This window comes from Rhea pennata, chromosome 25 (assembly GCF_028389875.1).
Source record: "Rhea pennata isolate bPtePen1 chromosome 25, bPtePen1.pri, whole genome shotgun sequence".
Lineage (NCBI taxonomy): Eukaryota > Metazoa > Chordata > Aves > Rheiformes > Rheidae > Rhea > Rhea pennata.
The window spans coordinates 3,863,896-3,890,247 of NC_084687.1; the positions used below are offsets into that span (position 1 = coordinate 3,863,896).

The following is a 26,352-nucleotide window of genomic DNA, read 5'->3' on the forward strand; positions in this document are numbered from 1 at the left end:
AACGGAAAAGTATTATTTCCCCCGTTTTTACAGCTGAGGTGGCAGCGCCCGAGGTGACTCGGCTGTGCCACCGATGCCGTAGAAACCTCGGCTCCATCTTCTGCCGCGGTGACCGCGTTGGGAGAAGGTGGAGGGGTTGAGCTAGACGGGGCGTTATCAGGGCAGAGGACGAACCCGAGCGGCGCAGGGCCGGCGGCCGGGCGCTCGTGCTCTCCCGGCTGCCGTCAGTCGGTGCCCTCCGTTCGAACGCTGCCTGCGGCAAACCGATTGTACAAGGTGTTTCCTAGGGGGTTGTACGGCCTCCTTGGCCTCTTCTTTGGTCCTCCTGGCGGTGGTGAGTTATATTTCAAGCTACGGGTGTTTGAGCAAGCCTGAAAGCTGGAGATTAGGTATAATTACTCCAGACCTTCTTCACTAAGAGTGTGGTTTTTCCTTTTTCTCTCTCTTTTTTTTTTCCAGCAATCAAGGGCCAACTCTTGATCTCTGAGGCTGTGCTACATCAGCCGTTCAGGGGAATTCGTTAAGGATGTCTACGAACATGGATAACAAACCTGCTCAAGAGCTTTCTGAGCTTTCCCGGGTGCCGCGAGGGCCTGGTCTGCTTGGCTGCCCGCAGGGGCTGTTGGAGGGGAGCGCGGCGGGCGCTGCCGGGGCAGAGCGGGCGCCTGCAGCACCGAGCTCGCGCCGTGCTCGTGCACCTCCCTCTGCCTCGCCTTAACAGGGCGCGGGACCCTTCCGCCCCGGGAGAGGGGCCGGGGCTCGGGCGCATCCCTGCTCCCCTGGCGGCGCGGGGTCCGCGCCCTGGGGAAATAAAAAAAAAAAAAAAAAAAAAAAAATAATAAAAGGGCAGCAAAGCCCTCGCCTGCCACGTTATCTAATCTACCCCGTTCCCCTTGCTCCTTGTTTGCCGCGGTCGCGTTTCCTCAATCGCTCCCGGCAGCTGCGGGCCGGGCCCTGACGTCAGCCCACGGCCGCGGGGCGCCCGGCCCCGGCGTGGCGGTGGGGCGGCCGCCGCCGCTGCCCCCCCCCCCCCCCCCGGGGGAGCGGGCACGTGCCCGGCGCCCCCGCGAAGCTCGGTCCCGCGGGGCCGGGGGGAAGCGGGCGGCGCGGCCTGAGAAGCAGGTTTGTCAGAGTTTTAAAGCGATCTGAATAAATAACGATAAAACAATTATTTAAAGAGCAAACATGGAAATTGCTGAACGTACTCATTTCTTTTTCTTTCTTTCTTTTTTTTTTTTTTTTTTTTCCCCATGGCTGCTGGCTGCTGGTGCCGCCGCCGGGAGCGGAGCCCCTGGGCGCTGGCATCCCGCGGCCGGCTCGCCCGGTGCCCGGGCTGGGCTCCGCGCGGGGAGCTCCGCTTGCCAGGCTCGAACCAGCAAACACTGTTGCTTTGCCCTCCTGGGAAAGGGCTTCAGGGACAATGCAGAAAGCGCCCGTCCTCGGGCCGGGGGCCCTTTCCCGGCTGGCCTGTGCCGGGGGCTCCGCTCCCAAGGGCAGCGCGTTCCCACCCTGCCCGCGGCTTCGCGCAGCAGCTTTCGCCCAGGATTGGGGCCGTGTCGGCAGAGCAAACGTTTCCCCTTCTCCGGCCGGGACAGCGGCCCCTCCGCGTCCTCCCCGCCTCCCCCTCCCGCCGCGGCTCCCACGCTCCACCGGGCCGTTATGCCCGAGGATCGTTTGCGTGTTGGGGGGGGGGGGGAAGCGAAAGAAAAGGCGAGACCGGATTTGCATTTCTCGGTGGCAGCCGCTGTGGGAAACAAAGCAGCGGAGGGTTCGCTGCCGCTCGGCTCCGCACCGGCGCTGTGTGAAAAGACAACACGGCCGTGCGCTGGCGCGGGGCCCTGCCCGTCTCGCCCGGCCGCCCGCGCCCGCCTGGGAACGGCGCCGGAGAGCGGCCGGGGCTCGGAGCCGGGGCTGCCTCGCTCGCGCCCCGGGCTCTGCGCGGCCGCGGGTCGCGACGCCGGCACGGGGCTCGTGCCAAGAGCTGTTCCTCGTCCCCGGCGTGGGGCTGAGCGGCCTCGATCACCGGCTCCCTCCGTCGCCCTGCAAAGCAGCTGGCTGCAGGAGCCCAGGCTGCAACGGGGACGGTGCAGGGAGCCCGGGCTGCGATGGGGATGGTGCAGGGAGCCCGGGCTGCGATGGGGATGGTGCAGGGAGCCCGGGCTGCGATGGGGATGGTGCAGGGAGCCCGGGCTGCAACGGGGACGGTGCAGGGAGCCCGGGCTGCAATGGGGATGGTGCAGGGAGCCCGGGCTGCGATGGGGATGGTGCAGGGAGCCCGGGCTGCGATGGGGAAGGTGCAGGGAGCCCGGGCTGCAATGGGGAAGGTGCAGGGAGCCCGGGCTGCGATGGGGATGGTGCAGGGAGCCCGGGCTGCAACGGGGACGGTGCAGGGAGCCCGGGCTGCGATGGGGAAGGTGCAGGGAGCCCGGGCTGCGATGGGGACGGTGCAGGGAGCCCGGGCTGCGATGGGGATGGTGCGGGGAGCCCAGGCTGTGATGGGGATGGTGCAGGGAGCCCGGGCTGTGATGGGGATGGTGCAGGGAGCCTGGGCTGCGATGGGGAGGGTGCAGGGAGCCCGGGCTGCGATGGGGATGGTGCGGGGAGCCCGGGCTGCGATGGGGAGGGTGCGGGGAGCCCGGGCTGCGATGGGGATGGTGCGGGGAGCCCAGGCTGTGATGGGGATGGTGCAGGGAGCCCGGGCTGTGATGGGGATGGTGCAGGGAGCCCGGGCTGCGATGGGGAGGGTGCGGGGAGCCCGGGCTGCGATGGGGATGGTGCGGGGAGCCCGGGCTGCGATGGGGATGGTGCAGGGAGCCTGGGCTGCAACGGGGACGGTGCAGGGAGCCCGGGCTGCGATGGGGATGGTGCAGGGGTCCAGGCTGCGATGGGGAGGGTGCGGGGAGCCCGGGCTGTGATGGGGAAGGTGCAGGGAGCCCGGGCTGCGATGGGGACGGTGCAGGGAGCCCGGGCTGTGATGGGGATGGTGCAGGGAGCCCGGGCTGCGATGGGGATGGTGCGGGGAGCCCGGGCTGCAACGGGGACGGTGCAGGGAGCCCGGGCTGCGATGGGGATGGTGCAGGGAGCCCGGGCTGCGATGGGGAGGGTGCGGGGAGCCCGGGCTGCGATGGGGATGGTGCGGGGAGCCCCGGCTGCGATGGGGATGGTGCAGGGAGCCCGGGCTGCGATGGGGATGGTGCAGGGAGCCCGGGCTGCAACGGGGACGGTGCAGGGAGCCCGGGCTGCAATGGGGATGGTGCAGGGAGCCCGGGCTGCGATGGGGATGGTGCAGGGAGCCCGGGCTGCAATGGGGAAGGTGCAGGGAGCCCGGGCTGCGATGGGGATGGTGCAGGGAGCCCGGGCTGCAACGGGGACGGTGCAGGGAGCCCGGGCTGCAATGGGGAAGGTGCAGGGAGCCCGGGCTGCGATGGGGATGGTGCAGGGAGCCCGGGCTGCGATGGGGAGGGTGCGGGGAGCCCGGGCTGCGATGGGGATGGTGCGGGGAGCCCGGGCTGCGATGGGGATGGTGCAGGGAGCCCAGGCTGTGATGGGGATGGTGCAGGGAGCCCGGGCTGTGATGGGGATGGTGCAGGGAGCCCGGGCTGCGATGGGGAGGGTGCGGGGAGCCCGGGCTGCGATGGGGATGGTGCAGGGAGCCCGGGCTGCAACGGGGACGGTGCAGGGAGCCCGGGCTGCGATGGGGATGGTGCAGGGGTCCAGGCTGCGATGGGGAGGGTGCGGGGAGCCCGGGCTGTGATGGGGAAGGTGCAGGGAGCCCGGGCTGCAACGGGGACGGTGCAGGGAGCCCGGGCTGCGATGGGGATGGTGCGGGGAGCCCGGGCTGCGATGGGGATGGTGCGGGGAGCCCGGGCTGCGATGGGGACGGTGCGGGGAGCCCGGGCTGTGATGGGGAGGGTGCGGGGAGCCCGGGCTGTGATGGGGATGGTGCGGGGAGCCCGGGCTGTGATGGGGATGGTGCAGGGAGCCTGGGCTGTGATGGGGAGGGTGCAGGGAGCCCAGGCTGCGATGGGGACGGTGCGGGGAGCCCGGGCTGTGATGGGGAAGGTGCAGGGAGCCCGGGCTGCGATGGGGAAGGTGCGGGGAGCCCGGGCTGCGATGGGGAAGGTGCAGGGAGCCCGGGCTGTGATGGGGATGGTGCAGGGAGCCTGGGCTGTGATGGGGAGGGTGCAGGGAGCCCAGGCTGCGATGGGGAAGGTGCGGGGAGCCCGGGCTGCAACGGGGATGATGCAGGGGTCCAGGCTGCAATGGGGACGGTGCAGGGAGCCCGGGCTGTAATGGGGACGGTGCAGGGAGCTGGGGCTGTGATGGGGATGGTGCAGGGATCCTGGGCTGCAACAGGGATGATGCAGGGGTCCAGGCTGCAACGGGGACGGTGCAGGGAGCCCGGGCTGCAATAGGGACGGTGCGGGGAGCCCAGGCTGCGATGGGGATGGTGTGGGGAGCCCGGGCTGCGATGGGGATGGTGCGGGGGTCCGGGGACAGCTGTGACCTCTCTTCATCCCTACGGTGCCAGGGGAGCCGGGCACACCCGCGCTGCCCTAAGCCATCTCTTCCTGGCACCGCTGGGCGCCCTGCAGCGATTTCCAGGCTTAATCCCGAGAGACAAAAGCCAGAGTTGAAAGCAACCGGAGGAAGAAAAGAGCCGGGCATTAACAAAGGAACAGCAAACACGGCGGCGGATCGCTCCGCTCCCCGCCCGGGCCCTGCGCCCGCCCCGCGCCGCCGGCGTCCGAGCTGGCGGCGGAGCCGCGGCGTGTGGGTCGCGGCACCGCGGATGCTGCTCGGGTGCCGCCGCGCCGAGCCCGGGGCGCCGCTGCAGGAGTTGTGGCTGTTTGCCCCCGCTGAACGGCGTTGGTGGCAGCAGCTGGGAGACGGGGAAGCCGGGCAGGCGTGGGCCAGGGGGCAATAAACCGCAGCGGCGCCTTGCTCCAGGGCCGTTTCGGAAACGGGTGTTTTGGGGGAGGGATTTGAGGGGGCTCGGGCGGTCCTGGCTCTGGAGCAGTTGCGCTGCTTCGAGGTTTCCGCCGACGCTCCTGGGGGGATCTGCGTCGCGGCGGCGAGGAGCGCGCGGGCGGCCGCGAGGGGCTCGCCGGCAGCGGGGGAGACCCGAGCCCACGGTCCCTTCGCCCGCTGGCCCGTCCGTCCTCGCTCCGCACCCGCCTTTCGGGGAGCGCTCCGGGCTCTGACCTTCCCTCCGTGCACGGAGGAAACGCGAGACCGGGAGCGACAAACCCTCTTGCTGCGAGCCGGGAGGAAACGCGCTGGGGTCAGCAAACATCCAGCCAAGAGCAATTAAGATTACGGGCGGCAGGAGGGGAGCGAGCGGCAGGCGCCTCCCGGCAGGGCCTTTCCCAGTGCATGGGCCCCGGGATCCCCGGGCTGTCCCTCGCGCGGGTTTCCCCGCGCCCAGCGCCGTTTGGGGCGGCTTTAAAGCCGCTCTCGGTCGGCTGCGCGCTCGTGCGCGAGAAAGCCCGTCCGGCAGCCCGCGCGCGGGGCTTCGCCTCCCGCCCGGGCATCGCCCCCGCCGAGCCCGGAGACGGGGCGCCGGCGGCACGGGCCACGCGGGCTGCAGCAACGCGGCGGCCGGTTCGCCCGGCCCCCGGGACCGCTGCGGCTACCGAACCCCGCAGGAGGAAGCCCGGAGCCGCGGGAGACCAGGAAACGCCGTTCGGCCCTGCTGACAAATTGCTGGGGCTCGACCGTGCCTGTGGTTTCTGCAGTGACATCAAGCCCCTTCAGTGGTTTTATTATGTCCGTATATTATATGGCTGCTTCTCTGTTATTCTTGTGATAGAGCCAGAGATTAGCGGCAGGTGGGCGGGCGGGGAGATTCTTCCAGGCTGATTCACAAGTCTTTTCTCCGACTTTCCCCTCCGGCCAGCTCACCAGGCGTTGAAGTCGAAGCGGCGGCGAAGGCGCTGGAGTCGCAGGCGAGCGGTTGACAGAAAGGACAAGGAAAAGCGCGTGAAAGCGTGCACACACGCGGCAGAAAAGCCAGACTTTATTTCCCCTCTTTTATTGTTCCTCAGGTGTTGCAACCTATTCTTTTCCTGTTTTGCATATGTAACCAGAGCTGCTTTGAATAGCAGCTGTGACCCCGCCGGGATTGCGAAAGGTGGGAGGCAGGAACGCGCCCGGGCCGCCGAGCCCGCTCGCGGGAAGGGGACCGGAGCGGCGGCGGGCGGCCAGCGCCGGGCTCGGCACCCCGAGCGCCCCTCGCTTTGGAGGCAATCGGGGTTTCCCCGGCTGCCGAGCGGTGAGCGGTCCCGGCTTCGACCGAAAAAACCTCGGGAATGAACCGCCTCATCCGGGCGCCGGCTGCTGTAACGCTCTTCCCAGGCCTTTCCTGGGGCGGAAATGTCCGGGGACGCCGGGACGCTCTCGTCGCCTTGGCCGCGTCCCGCCAGCGCCGGGGCGAGAGCCCGGCCCGCGGGGAGCCCCGGCGCGCGGCTCTGGCTGTGTCATGCACCAGCCCGTCCGTAAACGGGCGCTGGAGATCGGCCTCGCTCCCCTTCACCGATTTGGGGATTTTTTCCGTGTTTTCCTTGCTCCGTGCCGCCGAGCTGGCTGCTCTGCCCCCGGCGCAGGCAGACCTGCAAAGCAAACGCCTCGGAAAGCCGGGCTAATGCTTTTCCCTTCCATTTATTGCTTATCGAAATCTCTGAGGCTACCGATAACAGGAGCAGGGAAAACATTTCCAGACCCAGACGTGGGCTTTGGAGCTGGGCCCGGGCAGGCTGGGCTGCCTCGGCGCCGGGATGCTCCCGGGCAGGGATGCGGGGCCGGGTGCCTCCGGCGGGCGTTTTCAACCCGGGCGCCCAGCTGCCGCGTCCTGGCCTGCTGCACCCGGACCGTGCTCTTCTCCCCGTTGCCGCTTTGCTGTTTGCTCCGGTAACGAGTGCTAACGAAGCCCAGTAAGAGAGGGAGGCCTACGGGTGATGCCGCAGCGAGCAGGCGCAAATGAGGCTTGCACAAGCCTTGCAAACCGCAACCTCCTCTGCAAACTTTCCTCCAAGGCGACAAGTCGGCGACGTGGAGCTTGTGCTGGACCCTTGCCGGAGCTGGGAGAGCTGGCGGAGGCCCAGTGCTAAGGGAAGAGCTCCTGGGATCTGTCGCTGGGAGCAACGCGGTCACGGCGGGGCAATGCTCGCGGAGGCGGATGAGCGGGCTCGGCGCGGCGGGATGCCGCCGAGGAGGATGCCGCCTCCCCGTGAGGGCCCCTGCCCTGCTGCTGGAGCAACCCGGAGCCTCCGGGAGCAGCCGGGCTCTGGAGCAGGACGCACCTTCGCTCCGCTCGCCCCTCATGTCCCGCCGAGCCCCCGGCTCCTTCCCGGCCGCCGCCACGTGCCGGGAAGCCGGCTGGATGGTGGGTGCTGCCGCGCACCCCGGAGCGGCACTTCCGTGGGCCGCGAGACCCGGCGGCATTTGCTCGGACTCTCCCGTGATAACCGCGGCCTCCCTCGCCCACGGGCTCCCCGGGGCGGCGGGGACCCCCTGGCACGTGTCCGCCCCTGCAGAGATTTGCCTGGATTTGAGCCGTCGCTTGCAACCCGGACGGATACGCCCGGAGAGCAGCTCCGAGGCGGCGGAGGCCCCCAGGGCTGGCTCACGCGACGGGTATTTACGGCCAGGGTTGGGCTGCGTTGTGTCTGACACGTTCTCAAAAACGCGGCGTTTGAGGCCGTGGGAGAGTTTGTTTTTTCCTGAGCTGCTGCTCATGGGAGAACCGACTGAACTGCAACACGTTCTTTACATGTTGAAAAGACAATAAATACCAGTTTGGTGTCTGTCTCAGTCAAAACAGCTTTTTCCAGCTCGTGCCGGCAAAAACACAGCAGGCCCCGAATGCCCCGTGCCGCCGCCGACTCCCAGGCAGCTGGCGCCGGGGCCCAGCAGCGGTTCCCGCAAAGCACGCCGGCCCTGCCGAGGAGGAAGGTGCCACGTGCCTGTGCCGCGACGCGGCCGGCAAGTGGAGCGAGGATCTCTGGGCACGGACCAGGCGGGTTGGAGCATCCTCGATGGGTTGGAGCATCCTTGGCAGGTTGAAGCATCCTCAGTGAGTTAGAGAATCCTTGGTGGGTTGGAGAATCCTCAGTGGGTTGCAGCATCTTCAGTATCTCGGTATGTTGGAGTATTCTCAACGTTGGAACATCCCTGGTGGGTTGGAGCATCCCCAGCAGAGTTGGAGCATACTTGGCAGGCTGGAGCATCCTTGGTGTTGGAACCTCCTCTGTGGGTTAGGGCATCCTTGGCAGGTTGGAGCAACCCTGGTGGGCTGGAGCATTCTCAGCAAGTTGGAGCATCCTTAATGGGTTGGAGCATTCTCAGCAAGTTGGAGCATCCTCAACAGATTGGAGCATCCTTGGCATGTTGGAGCAACCTTGGCATGTTGGAGCAACCTTGACAGGTTGGAGCAACCTTGACTTGGCACTCGCCACTTCCGCCATGGTCCTGCACCATTGCCCTCGTGTACATATCGCTGATGTGCTCCCGGCTGGGCCGGCGCCGGAGCGAGTTGCTTTGTGCACGTGGGTCCGGCCGAGCCGGCGGCGGCGGCGGGGCAGGTCTCCGTGCCGCAGGGTCCGGCAGAGCCGGAGCAGGGAGGGAGCGGAGGAGCCTTCGGCCTCTCGCGCGGGCAGGGGAAGGGAAGGGGTTAACGGCGCCCGGGCTGGCCCCGCGAGGTGGGTGCGCGCCCGGCGCGCTCGGCGCGCCCCTCAAGGGTTAACCCCGGCTTGGGATAGTCAAACACCTCCGGCGGAGGTAAGCGCACGGCTTGTTTGTTCAGGTAAATAAGGAAGGAATCGGATATAATGGGCGCAGGAGGCGTTCGCCGAGCGCTTCGCCTTCCCGGCTCGGCGGCCGGCGTCCCCCTCGCCTAGCGCCGCGCCGATGCCCGGGAGCTGAGCCCGGCCCTCGCCGCCGCCGCCGCCGCCCGGGGGGGCCCATGCGGCCGGGCCCCGCCGCTGCGCCGAGCGCCGCTGGCCACCCTCGGGCCCCGCGCCGCTGCCCCCGGGGCCGCCCCGGCGGGGCCATGCCGAGCGCCCCGGGGACGGCGCTTCCCGCCCTGCGCCGGCGCCCGCGCCGGCCCTGAGCCGTCGGCACCGTGCCGAGGTAAGACCCCCCCGCCTCCGCACCCCTCCGGCCCCCTTCGCCTCCCCGCCGCGGCCGCCCTTGCCCGGGCTGGCTCACGTCGGGGCCGAGCGAGCCGGGGTGGGGGGGGGGGTCCCTCGCGCGCGCCCAGGATAAAGCGGGATTTGCCATCGCCCCTTTGCAATCGCTCCCGGTGCCAGAGGCGAGGTGGGTGCCTGGCGTCCCCGGGGTGCCCGCGCGCCGCGTTACCTGCCCCGGGATCGCGCCCCGCTGCCGCGGGAACCGGTGCCCCACGGAGCGGGACGCGATCCCGGGGCCGGTGGGATGGAGCGGCTGTGGGTGCCGCCGGCCCGCGGGGACGCGCCAGCCCTGGGGGCTGCCCCGGAGGGGCCGGGGGGGGCCCTCTCCGAGCCGCCGTGCGTTTCTTTCTTTTTTTCTTTCTTTATTTTTTTTTTCTCTCCCCCCCCCAACCCCAATGCCAAAGGCAAATTGGCTCCAGGTCGGATTTTGATGGTTATGCTCGGTTAGTGAAACACAAATGACACTCGGCTGCCAAATCCCCCACAATACGGGCTTTCTCCCGAGCGGGAGGCTCTGCGGGGCCGCGGCAGGGAGGTGCCGCTACAAATGGGGGCCGTGGGGGCCGCCGCCGCTGGCTTGGGCCCGTCCCCCTGCCCGGGCCGCTGGCCTTTCCCGCGGGATGCCGAGGGCAGCCTGACCCGGGGACGCCCGGCGCCCGGGCGGGCAGCGGCGGCGCAGCCGGAGAGGGGTCCCCGGGGAGGAGGGAGGGCGGTGGGGACCCCCGAGGCGGAGCGGCGCCGGTGCAAGGAGCAGGCGGTTTGCAGGAGGCCCCCGAGATCGGGCCAGACACCCTCCCCCTGTCCTGGGGGTTTGCCCTGCCTGGGGGCTCTCCGGTCCCGAAAACCGCGCTCCGGCCGCAGGCGGGCTGGGCCGGGGGCCGCGAGGGGCCGGCGTCCCCCCCGGGCACCGCCGGGTCCCGCGCGCCTCCCGGCGCTGCAGCCACCACGGCGCCTTGCCCGCCTCGCCGGCGGCTTTGGCCGTGCGAGCCCGGGGCCTGGGAACGGGCTCCTGGAAGCGGCCCGGGATTTGGGAGCTCTCCCAGGGCAGCGCCTGCTTCCACCCCCGGCCGATCTCGGTGGCTCCGGGCCGTCCCCCCGGGCTTCCCGAGCTGCGCTCCAGCACAACCTGTTTAACCGCAGATTTAATTTTAATTAACGGGCCCATTGTTTGAGGGTGCTTGGCTGGGTTTTTTTATTTATTTTTTTTTTTGGCTTTGCTTTCTCTGGAGTCGCTGGTGCAGGTTGTGCTCAGCCACTGGGGCAGGTAGTGCCGGGGCACCTGACCTCAGCGGGCTCCTCACCCTCGTCCTCATCCCCCGGGGCTGGAAACGGGGACGCAGGTGCTCCGTGACCCGTCCCGCTGCTCTGCTCCTTCTGCACGAGGAGACGCAGCTGAGGCCAGGCTTTGGGTGTATCTGGGTGCTGCAACGTGGCTCAGCCCCAAAATCTGCCGCTTCCCAGGCTCAGGATGGGGCTGAGCCGGGGGCGCCGGTGCCGAGCAGGGAGAGCGGTGCTGGGCACCCCGTCTCGGCGGCGCGCAGGAGGAGGGGGCTTCCCCGGGAGAAGGTGCCTCCTGCAAACTCCTGGTCGCTTCTTGCTCTAAGGGAATCTATCGATGGTTTTTTTTTTTTTCCTTCCTAGTGGCTTGGAAAACCAGGGTAGACAAGGAACGCGGGGCCGGGGCTCGCCGGGCCATGCAATCGCCTGGCTGGCGGCGGGTGCGTGTCCCTAACTCCCCGTCCCACGTCACCTGCTGCCCGAGCATGTTTTAGTGGCGGGGAAAAGGTTGAGCAGGGGGCACCGAGGCTTCGCTGACGGTGGAGGCAGAGGCGGGAGCAGAGGGGGTTCCCCAGGTGCCCAAACCCCTCCAGGCAGCACCCCTCGGCCTTCGCGTGGCCCCGCAGGAAAGCAAAAACCTCGGAAAACCGCCCAGGGCCCGGCGGCTCGTCCAATTCGGTGGCAGTTGTTTGTTTAAAGTGTTGCAAGAGCTAATTCCCTAATCGTTTCCTCTCCTGCCCGGTGGCCACGCCGGTGCCGTTCCGCTGGCGGAGCCGAGCAGGCGTTGGCCGGGGCCGCTGCAATTCCCCGCTCGCGCATCGCCGTCCGGCTCGGCGCGCCCGTGCGCGGGGACGCGGGAGCGCGGCCTCCCCCCCTTGCCGCTCCGGCAGCTCTTCCTCGTGCCCAAAGCTGCTTCGGAGAGCAAACACGTCCCCACCCAGCGCGCGGAGCGGGGCCGCGCGGCCGCCTGCGTGCCAGCGCCGGGGAAAGTCAAACAAGGGCCCCCGCCCTGAGAGCACAGCGCCGCTCGGCAGGTGCTCGCTCGGGATTTTTCCTCTCCCACGGCCCGCAGGGGCTGCTGGCGCCCGCTTTCCCGAGCCGTCCGGACCTTATTTCCCTTGGAAAAGGTGGCCGGGGCGGCGGGGAGCACGCGGCGGGGCCGAGCAGGGAGCGCGCCGGGCCGAGCTGCTCTGCCGCGGTGCTGGCTCGGCTCGGCTCAGCTCGGCTCGGCTCGGCTCGGCTCGGCTCGGCATGGGGGCCCGGCAGCCCGTGCCCCTCCCGGGCAGTTTGCGAAAGGCCGGAGCCGCGCAAGCTGTTACCGCTTCGCTTTTGTGCCGGGAGCAGCGTGAGGCTGGATTTGGGGCTGATCGGCTAAAGCGCCGCGCTTAATCCAGAGCGAATGAAGCGGAGGTTTGGAAGCGGGCGGCATCTCTCAGGGAAACGGGCCGGCGGGGAGGCGCCGGCACCCCCGCGGCTCCGCGACCCCGTCCCCGCTCCTCCTCCTCGCTCCGGCCTTCGTGCTGCTACCAAAACTGCCCCGTGCGCTTGGTGCCCGGGATCACGGTTTCCAGCCCCCAAACGAGGGATCCCTCTCCTGGATGCCCACCTTCGAGGCCGGGGCGGAGGTGAGGCCCTTCCCGGCGTCTCCAGGGCGCTGCACCGATTTTCCCGGGCGCTTGCCGGTGTCTCCGTGCTCGGCAGCGATTTCCCCGGTGCAGGGCCGGGCGGGCTGGGGCTCGGCCCCGGCGAGCCGACGCCTCCGTCCCCGGGACGCCGGGGGACGTTTGCAAAGCGCAGGCGGTGCCGACCCTCAAAAATCACACCGCTGTTGCGGTCAAAATCCCCGCTGGCTTTGGTAAACCAAACCCTTACAGCGAGATGCTGTAAATCCCCCCGGCGCCCCTGCTTCTCTCCACCGCCGGCAGCTCTGCGGTCAGCGGGGCTCCAGCTTGCTGCTAACGACGTTGAATTAGCTGTCCCTCGGCAGCCGCGGCGGGCTGGGGAGCGGGCCCGGGCCGAGCCTGCTGGCAGGAGCCGCTGTGCGGGGAGCAGGAGCGTGGAAACGAACATTTTTCTGGCACGCTGAGTGCGCCGCGCGGAGAGTAACACACCGTCCGGGACACTCAGTAAATAACATCCCTCCTGCAGCGTGGCGAGCGGACAGCTAGCCGGCCCGGCGGGCTCGCGGCTCCGCGCCGCTCGCTGCCTTGCCTCGACGAAGCCCGTGAAACGTTTTCTGCTTTATTATTTAAACCCCTCTTCGCCTTGCTGGGGTTATAGCAGACAGGGGAGCCGCGTTTTTCCCCCGTTCTCCTTTGGGGGCTGCCTTGCCCGGGTGCTCTGGGGGTTCGGCACGAGCCCGGCGGCTGCTCAGCACCGCGGGCACCCGCAGGGTCCCGCTGGCTGCGATGGAGCCGCTTCGGGCTCCGCGCTGCCCTGTCTCACCGCCGGCTCCGCTGCCAAAGCCGGAGTAGCGGCGGCGATGCTCTTTCTGCTTTTAAAGAGCTCCGCGTCACCTGTGTGGGGTTTTTCCTCCGTGCAAAAAAAAACAACAGAAAAGAAACAAATACCCGGAGCCAGGCAAGAAGCGCCGCGAGCCCACCGTGCCCCTAGGCAGCCTCCGCGCTCGCGGGGCTCTTTTTCTTCCTGACGCCGCAGGGCGCCTCTCGGGGAGCTCGCTCCCTTGACGGAGACGGTTCCCAGTGTTGCCATGGAAATTCAGCAGGCTCATCCTCCTCTCCGCAGCCTCCGGGACTCCCCGCGTGCCCGAGACAGACGGGAAGGGGCTGCTTTCGGTAGTTCGATTCTTGCAAGAGAGCGGAAAGAAAGTTCCCGTGCAGGGAGCCTGCAGCGGGCGGCCGAGGAGCGGGTGCTGCGGAGCCCGGGCGCCGAGCTCGGACCCTGCTCCGGGAGAGCCGGGTGTGGGGCACCCTCGGAGCTGGGCTGAAGGCTGTGGGTGATGTTTTCCACGTGCAGGAACGTGCCCGCGTGGGTCAGACCCCCCACGGGTCCGCTTGGGCGCCCCGGAGACCCCCCCGGCGTGGGTCCCTGCCTCCTCGCAACGGTGCCCAGCCCTCGTGGGGACTCGAGTGCTGCAAACCCCGTTTGCAAACCCTGCTCCGTCCAGGAAAGCCGGCGGTGGCAGAGCCCCGCTCGCTGCCCGCTGACCCAGAAGCAGTGCGGCCGCCCGGTGCCGCGCCGGGCTCCGGAGCTTGCTTTCATCCGGGCTCTCGCTGGGTGCCGGGGCTCTCCTTGGAGGGTTTTTTCCCCTCTAACAGGCTTAGCTGCCCGCCTTTGTGCGTGCCGCCGGCGAGCCTCCCGCTCTCTCCTCTCCCGGCAGGCTCGGAGCCAGCGCTGAGCAGCGGCATGGGCAGCGCCGGCCCCGGGCTGCCCGCCCCGCCGGCCGGCCGCGGCGCCCTGCAGGATGCGGCCCTGCTGCCGCCGGCGCGGGACCCCGGCGCTCGCGGCTGGGGCGCTGCCGCCGCCAGCCCCAGCCCGCCGGGCACGCCGGAGCAGAGCCTGCCCGCTTTCTGCCTCCACTACTTCGACATGCTCTACTCGGAGCAGGCTGCCTGGGCGCCCAAGGGCCCGGGGGAGCCGTCGCAAGGCGGCGCTCCGGGCGCCCGGGGCGAGGTGCCGAAGGAGCCGGAGCAGTGCCCCGTCATCGACAGCCAGGGCCTGGCGCTGGGCGCCGAGCTGGACTTCCAGGGCAGCCTGCACCTGGAGGAGCACTCGCTGGAGCAGGTGCAGAGCATGGTGGTGGGCGAGGTGCTGAAGGACATCGAGACGGCCTGCAAGCTCCTCAACATCGCCGCAGGTGGGTGCCCCCGGCGCCGGGCCGGGCCCGCCGCGGGCTCCAGCGCGCCGCCCCAGCAGGGCTCCGTGCACGGCGCCGCAGGGCCCGCTGCATCCGCGAGCGGGGTGCGGGCCGGGTGCTGCCGTCCGGCTCCCTGCCAGCGGGGATCCCCTCTCCCGGGCAGGGCTCTTTCCAAAAGCCTGCGGGTGCCCACGAAATCCCCCTCCGCCCTGGCCGGCTTGCAGCCGAGACGAGGCTTTACTGAGCGCGGGGGGCCAGCGGGTGCGGCGGTGCGGAGCCGGGGAGGGCGGGCGCGGGGGCAGCCGGCCCCTTCCCCTGCCTGCCCGCTGCGTCGGGGCGTCTTTCAGCACCGCACGCGTTTCGTGGCGCGCGAACGGCGACGAGGAGCCGACAGCACCCGCTGGGACCGTTTCGTCCTCCCCGCTGTCTCCCTTCCACCCTCCTCGGCATCGCCGGAGCCCCGCGCGCGGGCGCCCTGGCCGTGCTTAGCTCCGTCGTCCGCCCCGCTCCCGGCAGGATTGACGGGATCTTGCGGGGAGCAAGCGGGACTTTAGGAGACGGCGTGGTCAGCCCCGTGGCAGCCCGTGGCGGCGGGCGGCTGGGCTGCCTCCGAGGGAGCGGGACGGGCGCCGGGGGCAGAGCCGCCCGGGCCGTTCCCGGCCGCGCCGAGCCTCGGGGTGCTCCGGTGGGTGCAGCCAGCGCCGCGGCCGGGAACAAAAGGCGCTTTGACAGGCGCAGGAAAAAGTGCCGCCGCGGAGGAGAGCAAGGTCGTGCCGCTACCGCCCGGGCGCCGCGGGGCGTGTGCTCCCCGCCGGCAGCTCTTGGCCGCTTGCTGGGCCGAGCCGGCCGGGACCGGGGGATGCAGCGTCCCCAAACCGGCTTTTCTTCCGGAAATCTGGGGTATCTCCACCCCCGGGGCTGACGCTGCGGCAGGGCGGCGTGGCCGGGGCGGCGCGAGCCGCGGGGCGAGCCGAGCCTGCCCGGGCTTTGCCGGAGGGCCGGCTGGGCGCTCCCGGCAGCGGCAGCCCGTCTCCCCGCAGACCCCGCCGACTGGAGCCCCGGCAATGTGCAGAAGTGGATCCTGTGGACGGAGCACCAGTACCGGCTGCCGCAGATCGGGAAATCCTTCCAGGAGCTGTCGGGCAAGGACCTGTGCGCCATGTCCGAGGAGCAGTTCTGCCAGCGCTCCCCGGCGTGCGGCGACGTCCTGCACGCTCACCTCGACATCTGGAAATCCGGTAGGCGCCGGGCGCCGGGGGTGCTGCGCGGCCGGCCGGGGAAATGCCCTCCCTGACCGGGGGCTTTACTTTTCCAGCCGCCTGGATGAAGGAAAAAGCCGCCCCGGGCGACGGGCGATACTGTGGTGAGTTTTGCGCAGGCTGCAACTCTCCGGTGCGTCAGCCGTGCCGGCGTCCGCGCGGCGCGGCCGAAGGGGAAGCAGCCGCCGCGAGCCCGGCAGGCTCCTGCCGCTTCGTCCCCGGGGACGTGGAGCGGGACGCGGGCTGCCGGGGCGGCGCCGGGCGGGCAGCCCCCCGCTTCCCGCCGCGCGCTCAGCCCGTGCCCGTGCCTGCCGGCGGCAGGGGCTGACGGCGCCTGGGCGGACGGCGAGGTGGACTCGTCCTGCGCCGGGCAGCCCATCCACCTCTGGCAGTTCCTCAAGGAGCTCCTGCTGAAACCCCACAACTACGGGCGCTTCATCCGCTGGCTCAACAAGGAGAAAGGTGGGTCCGGCGGCGGCTTCGCCATCACCCCCCCCACCACCGCCTGCCCGTTCGCCCGGTCCCACCGCTCCCCGCTCCCCTCGCAGGCATCTTCAAGATCGAGGACTCGGCGCAGGTGGCGCGGCTGTGGGGCATCCGCAAGAACCGCCCGGCCATGAACTACGACAAGCTGAGCCGCTCCATCCGGCAGTATTACAAGAAGGGCATCATCCGGAAACCCGACATCTCCCAGCGCCTCGTCTACCAGTTCGTGCACCCGCTCTGAGAGGCGGAGCGGGCTTCGGGGACGGCGACCCGCGCCCCGGCGCGCGGAGAGGCTCCGACGGCGCAGCGCGGCGCCCGGGCGCCCGAGCCGGCGGAAAGCGGAGGGGGGGAGCCCGGCCGGGACCCCGCGGCGCAGAGCCGCTCCGGGACGGGATCCGGCGCCGCTCCGGCGGGAGCCGGTGCCGCTCGGCAGGAACTCTGCCGGCCGCGGCAGGGCTGCTCCGGATTCGCGCCAGATCTCCCCCAACGCCTCGCCCAGCCGGGATCCCGCGGGTCGGCACCGCTTCGGGGGCGGCGAGCCGGCCCCCGGGGCGCCTCCTCCGCAAGGACGCGGCGCCGTCCAAGAGAGAGGGTTTTTTTTTTTTTGTTTGTTTGGTTTTTTTTGCAAAAGGGGCGATGGCGAGCGGTGGCCCCGGTCCCTGCCGCGGGGCCGCCCCGCGCCCCCGTCGCTGCCCCGCGGGGCGCAGGGCCCGGCCCGTGCTTTTGGTTTGGTTTGGCTTTCACTGCCTGATCCTGCTCCTAGGGAAGGGGGGGGGGAAAGGGGGAAAAAAAAGAAAAAGAAAGAAAAAGATGTAATTTTTGCTGTTTCCTTCTGGAATATAAATCTGAAATGCAAATACTCAAACCCGAACTTGGACAGAGACCTGGGGATTGTTTAACCTGCACATTTCATAAGAGTCTAAGTTACCCGGCAATGTTGATCTTTTATATTATAGGGTTTTTTATTTGTTTTTCTTTCGGTTTTGGCCAGCGATGAGTTGTGGTTTCGGTTCAAATGAGGAGTATAGAGGGGAGCCCCGGATGCCCATGAAATGCTTTGTGGGAGTTTAAGGGAGGGAAAAAAATAATAAAAAACCCGTTTGGTGGTTTTTTGTTTTTAACTTAAAATAGCCGCCTGTGGCAGCTGCTGCGTTTTTGTCGTCTTTTGGCCCGTTTCGGACTGTTTACATGGCAGAGCAGCGAAGGTCTTTGGCCAGCCCTGCAAACACCGTGAGCGGGTTGAAGTCTGAGACTGCCGGAGGAAGGAGAGGAGCAGGCGAAGGAGGAAAACAGCTTTTGTCTCTGGAAAAGGGAGGGAGAGAAAAAAAAGGGGGGGGGGGAAGGGGAAGCGTGTGTCGGGTGGTTTCCTCCGGGTGCCCCCGGCTGCCGAGCCGGGGTTTCTCCAGCAAGTCCCTCCCGGGGGGATCAGGGTGTGAGGCGGCCTCCGATGACGCCGGGGTGCCCGTCCCCTCCCCGCAGCCCCCCTCGCCCGGGGGTCCCGGAGGTGCCCCGGCACCGGCTCTCCGTGGTCCCCGGCGAGCGGATCGTCGCTCCCAGCCGGCCCCTGTGGCAGAGGGAAAGCCGAGGCCGGCGCTTTCCCCGCGGGCTGCTGCAAGTTTGCAGACCTCAACCTGCCACCGAAACTGCCCCAGGTGCCTCCGTCCTGCCCTGACGGTCCTGGACGTGCCCCGGATGGGGCAAATGGGAGGAAACCCGGAGCACCCGTCCGCTCCCTGCAGCTCAGGGGCGAGAAAACCAGGGTCGATCTTGAGGTGTTGCCCGGCACCAGGTTTTCGGGATGAGACCAGCTGCCCCTCCCACACCCCGGGCCTCAGGGCCCCCGCGAGCTCCCCCGGGGTCTGCAGCCCCGGCAGGCACATCCGCGCGGGGCGAGATCGGCGCGTGCGAGGCAGACGAGGGCCCAAGCCGGCAGAACGCTTACAGAGCTCAGCCATTTTCGCTTGCTGTTCTTGTTGTTGTATCCACGGTAATACAATCACAATATATATATATATATTATATATATACTTCTTAAATTACACAATCAATGTACAAAAAACCGGGGTGCATTGCTGAGACAGGTGGTTGGTTGGGTTTTTTTTTTGACTTCCCCCCCCCCCCCGCTCCGCATAATTGTAACTAGCAGAAGAGACGGGGCTGGGCAGCTCTCGCCCGCGGTACCCAGCGCGCGGCGATTGCCTTGCTTCGGAGGAACACCCGCTCCCTGGGGCCAAAGAATTCGCGAACCGACGGACCGGGGAAGAGAGGAGAGGTGGGAGAGGAGCGCGCGGGGCGGACGATGGCGGTGATGCAGGCGGGGCTGATGTTATGGAGATAAATAAGAGCTGGGCTGTGGAGACGAGCCTCTGGGCTCTTTCCCCAGGTTGCCCATGGCAGGAGGGTTGGGGTGAGATGGAGCGAAGGGGCTACGTCACCCGTGAGCTTCCCGCACAGCGGCCGGTTGCAGAGGCCAGGGCCAAGTGGGGCTGGGAGGCGCTTTCCAAGAGCCGTGGTGGAGCAGGCGTCCAACCAAAAGACCCGTGCACTCACCCTCCGGGGCACGGAGGCTGGACAGGGTGGCTTGTTGTGAGATCCTGCGGTGGGTCCTCCATGCCGTGGGCTCAGGGGTGAGGAACCGGCCAGCGACGCTGCTTCCCCCCATGCAGGGAAGGGCTCTGGGGTCTTCGCCAGGCAGCTTCTTTGCAGCTGAGGTCCGCTCCCTGTGCTGAGCCTTCCTTGTCCTCCTGGATGCTTGCCAACCTCTTCCCACCTTAGCTCCCAGCTGGACCTGGCTCCCTGCCCCAGTGTGGGGACCAGACAGCCCGTAGGAAGGTTCCTGCTTCACCATGCGAGGCTGGGCTTTGCTTAACTCCTTTTCCCCCTCCTGCCAGCTCAAAGCCAGGGGCCGTGAGGTCTCCTCCTGCTGCAGGGGGATTTTGCTCTTAGGAAAGGCAGTTCCACGGGGATTGTCCTCAGCAGCATCCAAACCAGGCCTCCACTTCACTGGGTTGGCTGTGAAGCTGCTTCCAGCACCATCAAACCAGGGTGAGGTTCCTCTCCAAACAGCAGCCTATTTCAGGCCCTGCTGGGCCACCTGGCCCTGGATCTGGTTTGCCCTGGGATAAAAATGCCCTTGCGAGAGCCACTGCTGCTCCTGCAGCAGGGCATTGGCTCTGGAGCATCTACTCCCTCCAGCAGACAACACTTCCAGCAAGATCTTGACATCTCCGAGCAGACAAGGGACCTGGCCTGGCACAAAGGAGGAGGCTGAAGAGATGCCGCTGAACTATATGGTTGGGAAGGTCCAGCTGTTGAATCTGCAGCTGGCCCTGGCCATGGCCCACAGCAAGGTGGGAGGACTGGTTCACTGATGGGGCTGGATGTTGGCAGGAGAAGGAGGATGTTTATCCCCTTCCTTTGGGGAGAGAGGGCTGTGATGGAGGATGAATTGGGGAAAAGAGCTTGGGAACACCAATAAATAAACGGAGTAAAACTCCACTTCCTTTCATTTTGGGGGGAACGAATTTGATTGGTCCCAGGAGCTTAAGTGCTGTGCATTTCGGAACAGTTCCAGCCAATCAGAAGGTGGCTCATGATTTCAGTATCTTTAAAAACCAACCAATCAGAAGCTCTCACTGGTTGGGCTTTAAGATCTTGAGGTATTGGCTTTTCCCTTGGAAAACCAACTAAAGTAGAAGAACGGACGACGTCATCTTTTGCTTCACATTATCTTAGAAGAAAAAAGCAACTATGCAAAATACTCTTCAGAGACAACTCTTAAAAAAATAAAAGCTTGGTCGGAAAATATGTCTGAATCTCTAACTGTGAGGAGTGAACGACCAGACGGCAAAATGGCTGGTTGGCTGGTGGAGAGATGGAGACAACGGAGGGTGGATTTATCTGCTGACGGCAATGAGAACACCACAAGACTTAGATAGCCTCCACATAGTTGGCTGGGTAGAGACCTAGCTGCCCGTTGTCCAAGCGCCCTTTGCACCATCCTTGCTCATCTTCTTCTCCTAGTTTGGTTAGTTCATCACCTGAAACAAAAGGTAGAAAGGGGAGAGCTTGTGGCAGTGTGCAGGAAGCTTCTCCTGACTCCTCTTCTTCTCCCCTGGATGCAGCTCCTGGGGGTTTCTAGGACTGACCCCTGGCACTTAAGATTGTAGGGCAGAAATGCAAGGGCTAACCCCAGGAGACCCCACATGCTGTGTCCTAGCACCTCTCCAAGCCTACTCTGGTTCAAGCTCAGACTGTGCCTTCCCCTTCTAGTTAAACATTTGAGGGGCTGGGATAACTCAGAAATGATTTGAGGGATTTTACTCCAAAAAGCAGGACAGCATGTGACAAGTAGCTCTGGCAGAGATGCTCTGAGTGACCCAGCACCCACAAGGGACCATACCTGCTTTGAAGCTGAGCTCATCCTGCTCCTGCCCGTCGTAGTCGTACAGAGCCCGCACCCGCACGCCCTTCCCCGACGGCTCCTCGTCGAAGGGGTTGGTGCCACCATTGGCCTCATTGGTATTGAAGGAGTTGCTGCCTTCATCGTCGGACCATTCTGCACTGTAGGTCTGGCCACGGTCATGGCTGCTTACACTAGGGGTGGGAAGGAAGGAGGCAGAAGGGCTGTCAAAACAGGCGGAGAGGGAAGGAGGAATGCGCGTGCCCCTTTCACTGGGGAAATCTGGATGGGTGCTGCAGCCTTCCCATGGTCACGCGGGAATGAGGACTTCAGCAAGCAAGCTCCTGGGCCAAGGGCATGGCCCCCACCAGGCTGCCCCACAGCCAATAAGACACAGAGGGAGGGCTCTGAAGTGTTTGCACGGGCAAACACTGTGCACTTCCCCATGACAGATGCCTACCTTGGCTTGCATCTCCCCATCCTGCTGGGCGCCAGCTGCCCTCCCCTCCTGCCCGTTGGCAAGCTGCCCGGCACACTCACCTCCCACGCTCCCCTCCCTGCGCCCCCGTCTCGCTCCCACTGCTGGTGTTGGTCAGGGTCACCCCCTCGCCCTTCTTCAGCTTCTCTTTTCGTGTTATCGTGTGCGTCAGGTCCGGGTTCCACTCCTGGAAGCACAAACCAGCTAGCCCCTGAGCACTGGGACAACAGGCAAACACTGCATGGCTCTGAGCGCCTGCGGGGGCAGCGATGGTCCCCATCCCTGGGGGTGCTAAGCCTCACCTCAAACTGGGGCCAGTTCATGGGCATCCCGGGGCCACTGGTGCTGCGGAACCACCGGAGATCCTCCTGCGCATCCGAGAGGCGGATGGTCTGCTCCAGCTCCCGGTAGACATTGGCATAGCTGGGGGAGAGTTGCAAGTTAGGGTATTCAAGTGGGGATGGACCCTACCGGCAAGTGGGGTCCTCTGGCAGCGGGGATGAGGTGGGATGGTGAGAAGCTACGGTTGTATTTCCTCCTAGGAGCCACTGGAGGGCACCTGGCTCCCGCACAGCCCACCTGCATGACTGCACCACTCTGGTACTTCTTAGTGGCCACAATGGTGGCAGGAGACCTCTTTCCCTTGCATTGCAGGGGACTAGTTTGCTTGGAAGCACCCAGACCCTCCAGGGCTTGGTTTGCTGCCAGGCAGCAGGAGCAGACCTTTCATGGATCCTGGCATTGCTCCTTCTGGCTCCTGACCACTGCAATGCTGACACACCACACTTTCTCCCTGGCCAGTGGACTGGCCAGCAAGGGATGCACGTACCTGCTGCTCTCTGCCAGGTTCAGGTGCCTCTTGATGTCCAGGAGCACTTCCTTGAGGAAGTTGAGCCTCTTCTCCTCAAACTGCTGGCACTGCTCAAAGACCTGCTCCATACTCTCGATGTACTGCGGGGTGCACTTGTTCAGCTCATCCAAAACCTTCTCATACTTCTCCTGAGTCTGCAGCCAAGAGATAGGGTGTCTCAGTTACAGCTCAAGCACCTCAGAGGCTCTTCCTGGGCAATGAGAGGGTTTGGTGTCTGGGCCACTTTGGCCAAGCTTCTAGCTCAGCTTCAGTGAAGATCCTCCGGAGCTAAATCAGTCTGTCTGCAAGAGAAATCTTGTCCCAGGAAGAGGGGTTAACCTCTTCTCAGCTCACATTGCCCTTAGGCCTGTCTGCAAAGCCTGAGCCTTCTGCTATGAGTTGTACAGTGTGTAGGGAAGGGAAAGGGGGAATGAAGGGGGCAAATGGACAAGAGGTGGCCATCTGCGTTGTTTCTCATTGCCTGGGTAACCCTAGAGCCTGGTGCTGTGTGAGCCGTGGAGCAGAGGCAGCCGAGCTGCATCACTGCTCCGCCGCTGAGATTCCCAGCTGTCCCAGCATGGGGCCCGCCTGGGCAGAGACTCACACCTTTTGCACATCTTGCTTGCACTTTTCTACTTTGTCTTGGAGCTTCTTCTGCTGCTCGGGGGTGTTGGACTGCTCTGCCTTGCTGTTGGCTTCCCGGGTCATTGCCAGCTTCTCCTCCTTGCAGGCCAAGTGGTAGGCTTTCTTGGCTGTCTCCAGCTAGTGAGAGAAGGGAGAGAGGATGGATGTCAGAGAAGTCATAGCCCCCTGCCACATCCCTCTGCCTACCCTCCCAGCCTCTGTGGTGCGCTCCTTGGGTCTTCCTGCAGTGCCCAGCTTGGACCAGGTTTCCAAGGGACTGGGAAGTGGCCTCTGGCGACCAAGATGGGCTGCAGATCATATTTCCTCCTCACCTCCTTAAGCTTCTTAGCCCAGGGTTTCTGTGCTTTCCGGAAGCCATCCTCTGCCTCCTTGGCCTCCTTGAAGCCTCCCATGATCTGCTTGTGGTAAGCATCCTTCTGCCAGTTCTTGACCTTCTCAAAGTCATCGTTCAGCAGGCTGTTCTTCACCTCCTGGTGCAGCTCACTCACCTTGTCTGCCTCTGTCATGATGGCACCCCATGCCTTCTCCAGGCTGCCATATTGGGGGCCTGCAAGGACAGAGGGGATGGGTGAGCCCAGGCATGCAAACCCAAGCTGCGGGTGCTGAGCTGGGCTTGTCCTCGCATCCCTTTTAAAGGTGGGGACACCAAGGCAGGAGAGTGGGATCCAGGTGTCCTGGTTCACCACTGGCATGGGGTGACCCATGGCATGGGGAGAGGCCACAGTACCTTTCTCAATGAGCTGCCTCCACCTCTTGGACCAGTCAGTGAGTTGCTGGGCATAGGACTTCTCGATCTTGGCCCTCTCGTGCACGCAGTTCATGAGGTCATTACAGAGCCGGTGCCCATCGTCGATCCGCTTCACTGTGCGCTTGTAGTTCCCCACCTGGGATGGGGACGGGAAGCATGGGAGCCATGGCCTGGGTGCCGGGGGCTGGGGAAGGGCTGGGAGCTTTGCAGGGGAACAGGATGGACTTGGAGATGGAGGAGCTTTTGCTCCAGGCTGGCTCAGCCCCGGTTCCTGTGTCCTCTCCACCCTGCTCTGCACCCCTCCTGCACCTGGGCAGGCCAGGACTGGAGTCTGCACCCATCCTGCATGTTTGGGGTGCTGTGCAGAGCCTGGCCCAGCAGTGACAGCGGTTCAGGGCTCTGTGGTGCCTCGGTGGGGATGGGGAGGAGAGGGGCTGCCGGGGCTGCCTGGCTCCGAGCTCGGCCCCGGGGCGGGGGGGCACAGCAAGCGCTCACCTCCCAGAAGCTGTCGGTCGTTTCCTCCGCGGCTGCTGCAGACTCATCGTAGGAACCCGACATGGCTCCCGGTCCTGCCTCGGGCGTTCGCGCGGGCGCTCGGTCTCGCTCTGGGAAGCACCAGCCTCATGCGCTGCGGGGAGAGGGGCCGGGCTCAGCGGAGGGGCCGGGTCCCCGGGGCGCGACGCTGAGCGTGGGGCACACTGCCGCCAGGCGTCAGGGCAGGCGCGAGCGTCCAACGGATCGCCGCCTCCCCCCTGCCCTGCCTTCGCCCTCCCGCAGCCCCTTTGCAGCATGCGCGGGAGCTGCAAGGATGCAGGAGCCACGCGCAGCCCCGGCCGAGCAGCCAGCGCGGAGCATCGCCCCGCGCGTTGCTCCGAGCGCGAGGAGCCCTGCACCACGCACATGCCGTATCCCCACCGGCAGGAGGGGATTGAGCTGGGAGCAGTGGTTTTAGCCGAGACGCCCTTCGAGCCGCATCGTCCTCTCCGGGCACAGAGATGCGCCCTGTCCGTCAGCCCGTCTGCTGCTGGAGCCGGTCGCGGGCCGGCATTGACAGCGGGACCCAATGGTGGCGGCAGCCCCCCGGCAAGGAGCAGCCTGAGCCGGCGGCTCCATCCGGCTGCCGTCACGTGAGCCGGTCCGCGCCGTTATCGGCACAGATGGGTCAGAAAACGGGAGCTGTCGCCTGCGGGTCCTGCTGGGGGAGCGGGGACCCGGCTCTTCCCCGGTGCCCCCCTCCCTCCCGCCGCCAGCACCGCCTGCGCCCTGCACCGCGGGGCCAAGAGTCCAGCTGGAGGGGCTCTGAAATCAGGCTAGAGCCAAACCTGCCTTAGGAAGCCGCAGACCCCCCCCCCCCCGCCCAGCTCTTCGCCCCAGACCCGCTGCGGCATCCGCGCCCCGCCGGTCCCGCGGGTTCCTTACGTAACCGCGGGGAAGCCCGATCTGCCGCAGCGCCGATGCCGGGCTGGGCTGAGGAAGCAAAATCCCCAAAGCTGCTCCCCCGGGAAGGAGGGACCCCCCCCGGGAGCGTCCCCGCGGCGGGCGCCCTTACCCGGCGAGGGTGCTGCCCCGGCCGCTGCGCATCCCCGCGGGGAGGCCGGGGCGAGCGGCCGCAGCGGGGCCGGGGTGGGGGGAGGCTGGCGGGGGCGAGCGCGGCCCGAAGAAATTCTCGTCCTGCTATTCCAACCTAATCCGTCCTGATCTTCAGAAAAACGGCATCCCCGGAGCGTCACGTGGCCCCGCCGCGCGCCTTAACCCTTCACCGCTCCGCCGCGGGCTGCGTCAGAGCCGGGCGCAGCAGCTCGGCGCGGGGCCGGGCAGGGAGCCGCGGTGGCCACGAGCATCCCGCCACCCCCCTGCTCCGGCCGCGCTCCCGTGGGGGACCGCGGGGCCATGCAGCGTCTCCTGGAGGGATGGGGCCGGGAATCGCCCTTGGGAGGCGGAGGTGGAAGACGTGCTGCGTCTCCCCAGGCTTTTTCCAGAGCATTTATTGGGCTAATGGACACATTTGGGGTCAAAACCCCTCGGAAACCGTAAGGAAAGCTGTGGATTTAGGGGCTGGCCTCAGGCGACAGCCTGTTCCTCCTGCCCGGGGCTGAGCGAGGAAGGGGGGCGGAAGCAGGGACCTCCGGGGCGCCGCGGGAGCGCGGGGTGCCGAAACGGTTACGGGCACGCCACGGCGCAGCTCGCCGGGCTGGAAGTAACGGGGCCTCGCGGGGATTTAGTGATATAACCGAGAAACCCACCAATCCCCGGGCGCCTTCCCCGGCCGGTTAAAAATAAACGCGTGGCTCTGGCCGTCGCGCAGCCTCCGCGACACGTACGTACGTGGGGCCGTGGCACCGTCGCCCCGTTCCCAGCGCCGCGCAGCGCCCGCGCGCCGGCGCTTGGCTCTGTCCCGAGGCTGCGCTGGCGGCGGGATGGAGGAGCAGCCTCGGGATGGAGGAGCAGCCTCGGGGCGCAGCCCCGGCCCGGCCCCGCAGCTGCGGTGGGCAGCGGGGCAGCGACGACGGGCGCGTGCCTGCGGCAGCCCGGGCGCTGCGGGTGGGCGAACCGGCGCCGCGCGCCCGGCGGGCTGGGGAGTCGGGTGCTGCACGGTTTGGGTGCTGCAGCTCCGTCCTCTCTCTCTGCCTGTGGCTCTGGGGGCTATTTTTGGCTCTGCATCATTTTACGGTTGAGGTTGCTGCCTCGTTGCCCCTCTCCAGCCCCGCGCAGATGCACACCCATGCACGCACACCCGTGCACGCACCTACACGTATGCATGCACATGCACATGCATGCATGCATGCATGTGTGCACATACGCGTGCTTGCACACCCGCACGCCCGCCGGCACGAGGCCGCCCTCGCTCCCTGTGCGGTGCCTGTCAGCCCGGCACAGCCCATCGCGTCGCATCAAGGCAGCTGGCGGTGACGCCTGCCGCCCGCGGTTTCGGCGGGCCGAGCCGCGGCCGTGGCTCGCTGCCAGGCCCCGTGCCGCGCTGCTGCAGCCTGGCGCTGCTCCCCCAGTGCCCTCGGCGGAGGGGGCTGCGTTTCGCCGGCCCGGACCCCCGCCGGGTCTCTCTCCAGCCTCCCCGGCCAGGCTGGCTCAGGGCTGAGCACTGCTGCAGCTCGTCTCGCGGTGCGTGGGGAAGGGGTGCAGGGAAGCGGCCAGGGGCAGTGCAGGGGGGGGGTCTGCCCCCCATGCAGGAGCTGCCTGCAGAGA

General features: G+C 66.8%; 4 protein-coding genes across 4 annotated transcripts in view; 3 read left to right on the top strand and 1 right to left on the bottom strand.

The window, feature by feature from the left end:
- Positions 1 to 953, top strand: part of ILRUN (inflammation and lipid regulator with UBA-like and NBR1-like domains) — a 39,761-nt gene extending 38,808 nt beyond the window's left edge. Inside the window, exons 7-8 of the transcript XR_009960791.1 lie at positions 34 to 334; positions 460 to 953. The gene's annotated coding sequence lies outside the window, so the exon portion shown is untranslated. The remainder of the gene's footprint in view (positions 1 to 33; positions 335 to 459) is intronic.
- RPS10 (ribosomal protein S10) overlaps positions 1 to 26,352 on the top strand; it is a 382,514-nt gene that overhangs the window by 340,743 nt on the left and 15,419 nt on the right. The gene's annotated exons all lie outside the window — the stretch shown is intronic.
- Positions 13,833 to 16,269, top strand: SPDEF (SAM pointed domain containing ETS transcription factor). Its single transcript, XM_062595168.1, has 5 exons — positions 13,833 to 14,283; positions 15,324 to 15,521; positions 15,599 to 15,646; positions 15,864 to 16,004; positions 16,091 to 16,269. Exons 1-5 carry the CDS (start codon positions 13,833 to 13,835, stop codon positions 16,267 to 16,269), a joined length of 1,017 nt encoding a protein of 338 aa, XP_062451152.1.
- PACSIN1 (protein kinase C and casein kinase substrate in neurons 1) lies at positions 19,959 to 23,712 on the bottom strand. Its single transcript, XM_062594955.1, has 9 exons — positions 23,647 to 23,712; positions 23,131 to 23,287; positions 22,715 to 22,950; positions 22,365 to 22,520; positions 21,738 to 21,913; positions 21,211 to 21,331; positions 20,971 to 21,095; positions 20,431 to 20,624; positions 19,959 to 20,068 (listed from the first exon to the last, which is right to left on the bottom strand). Exons 1-9 carry the CDS (start codon positions 23,707 to 23,709, stop codon positions 19,959 to 19,961), a joined length of 1,338 nt encoding a protein of 445 aa, XP_062450939.1. The 5' UTR covers positions 23,710 to 23,712.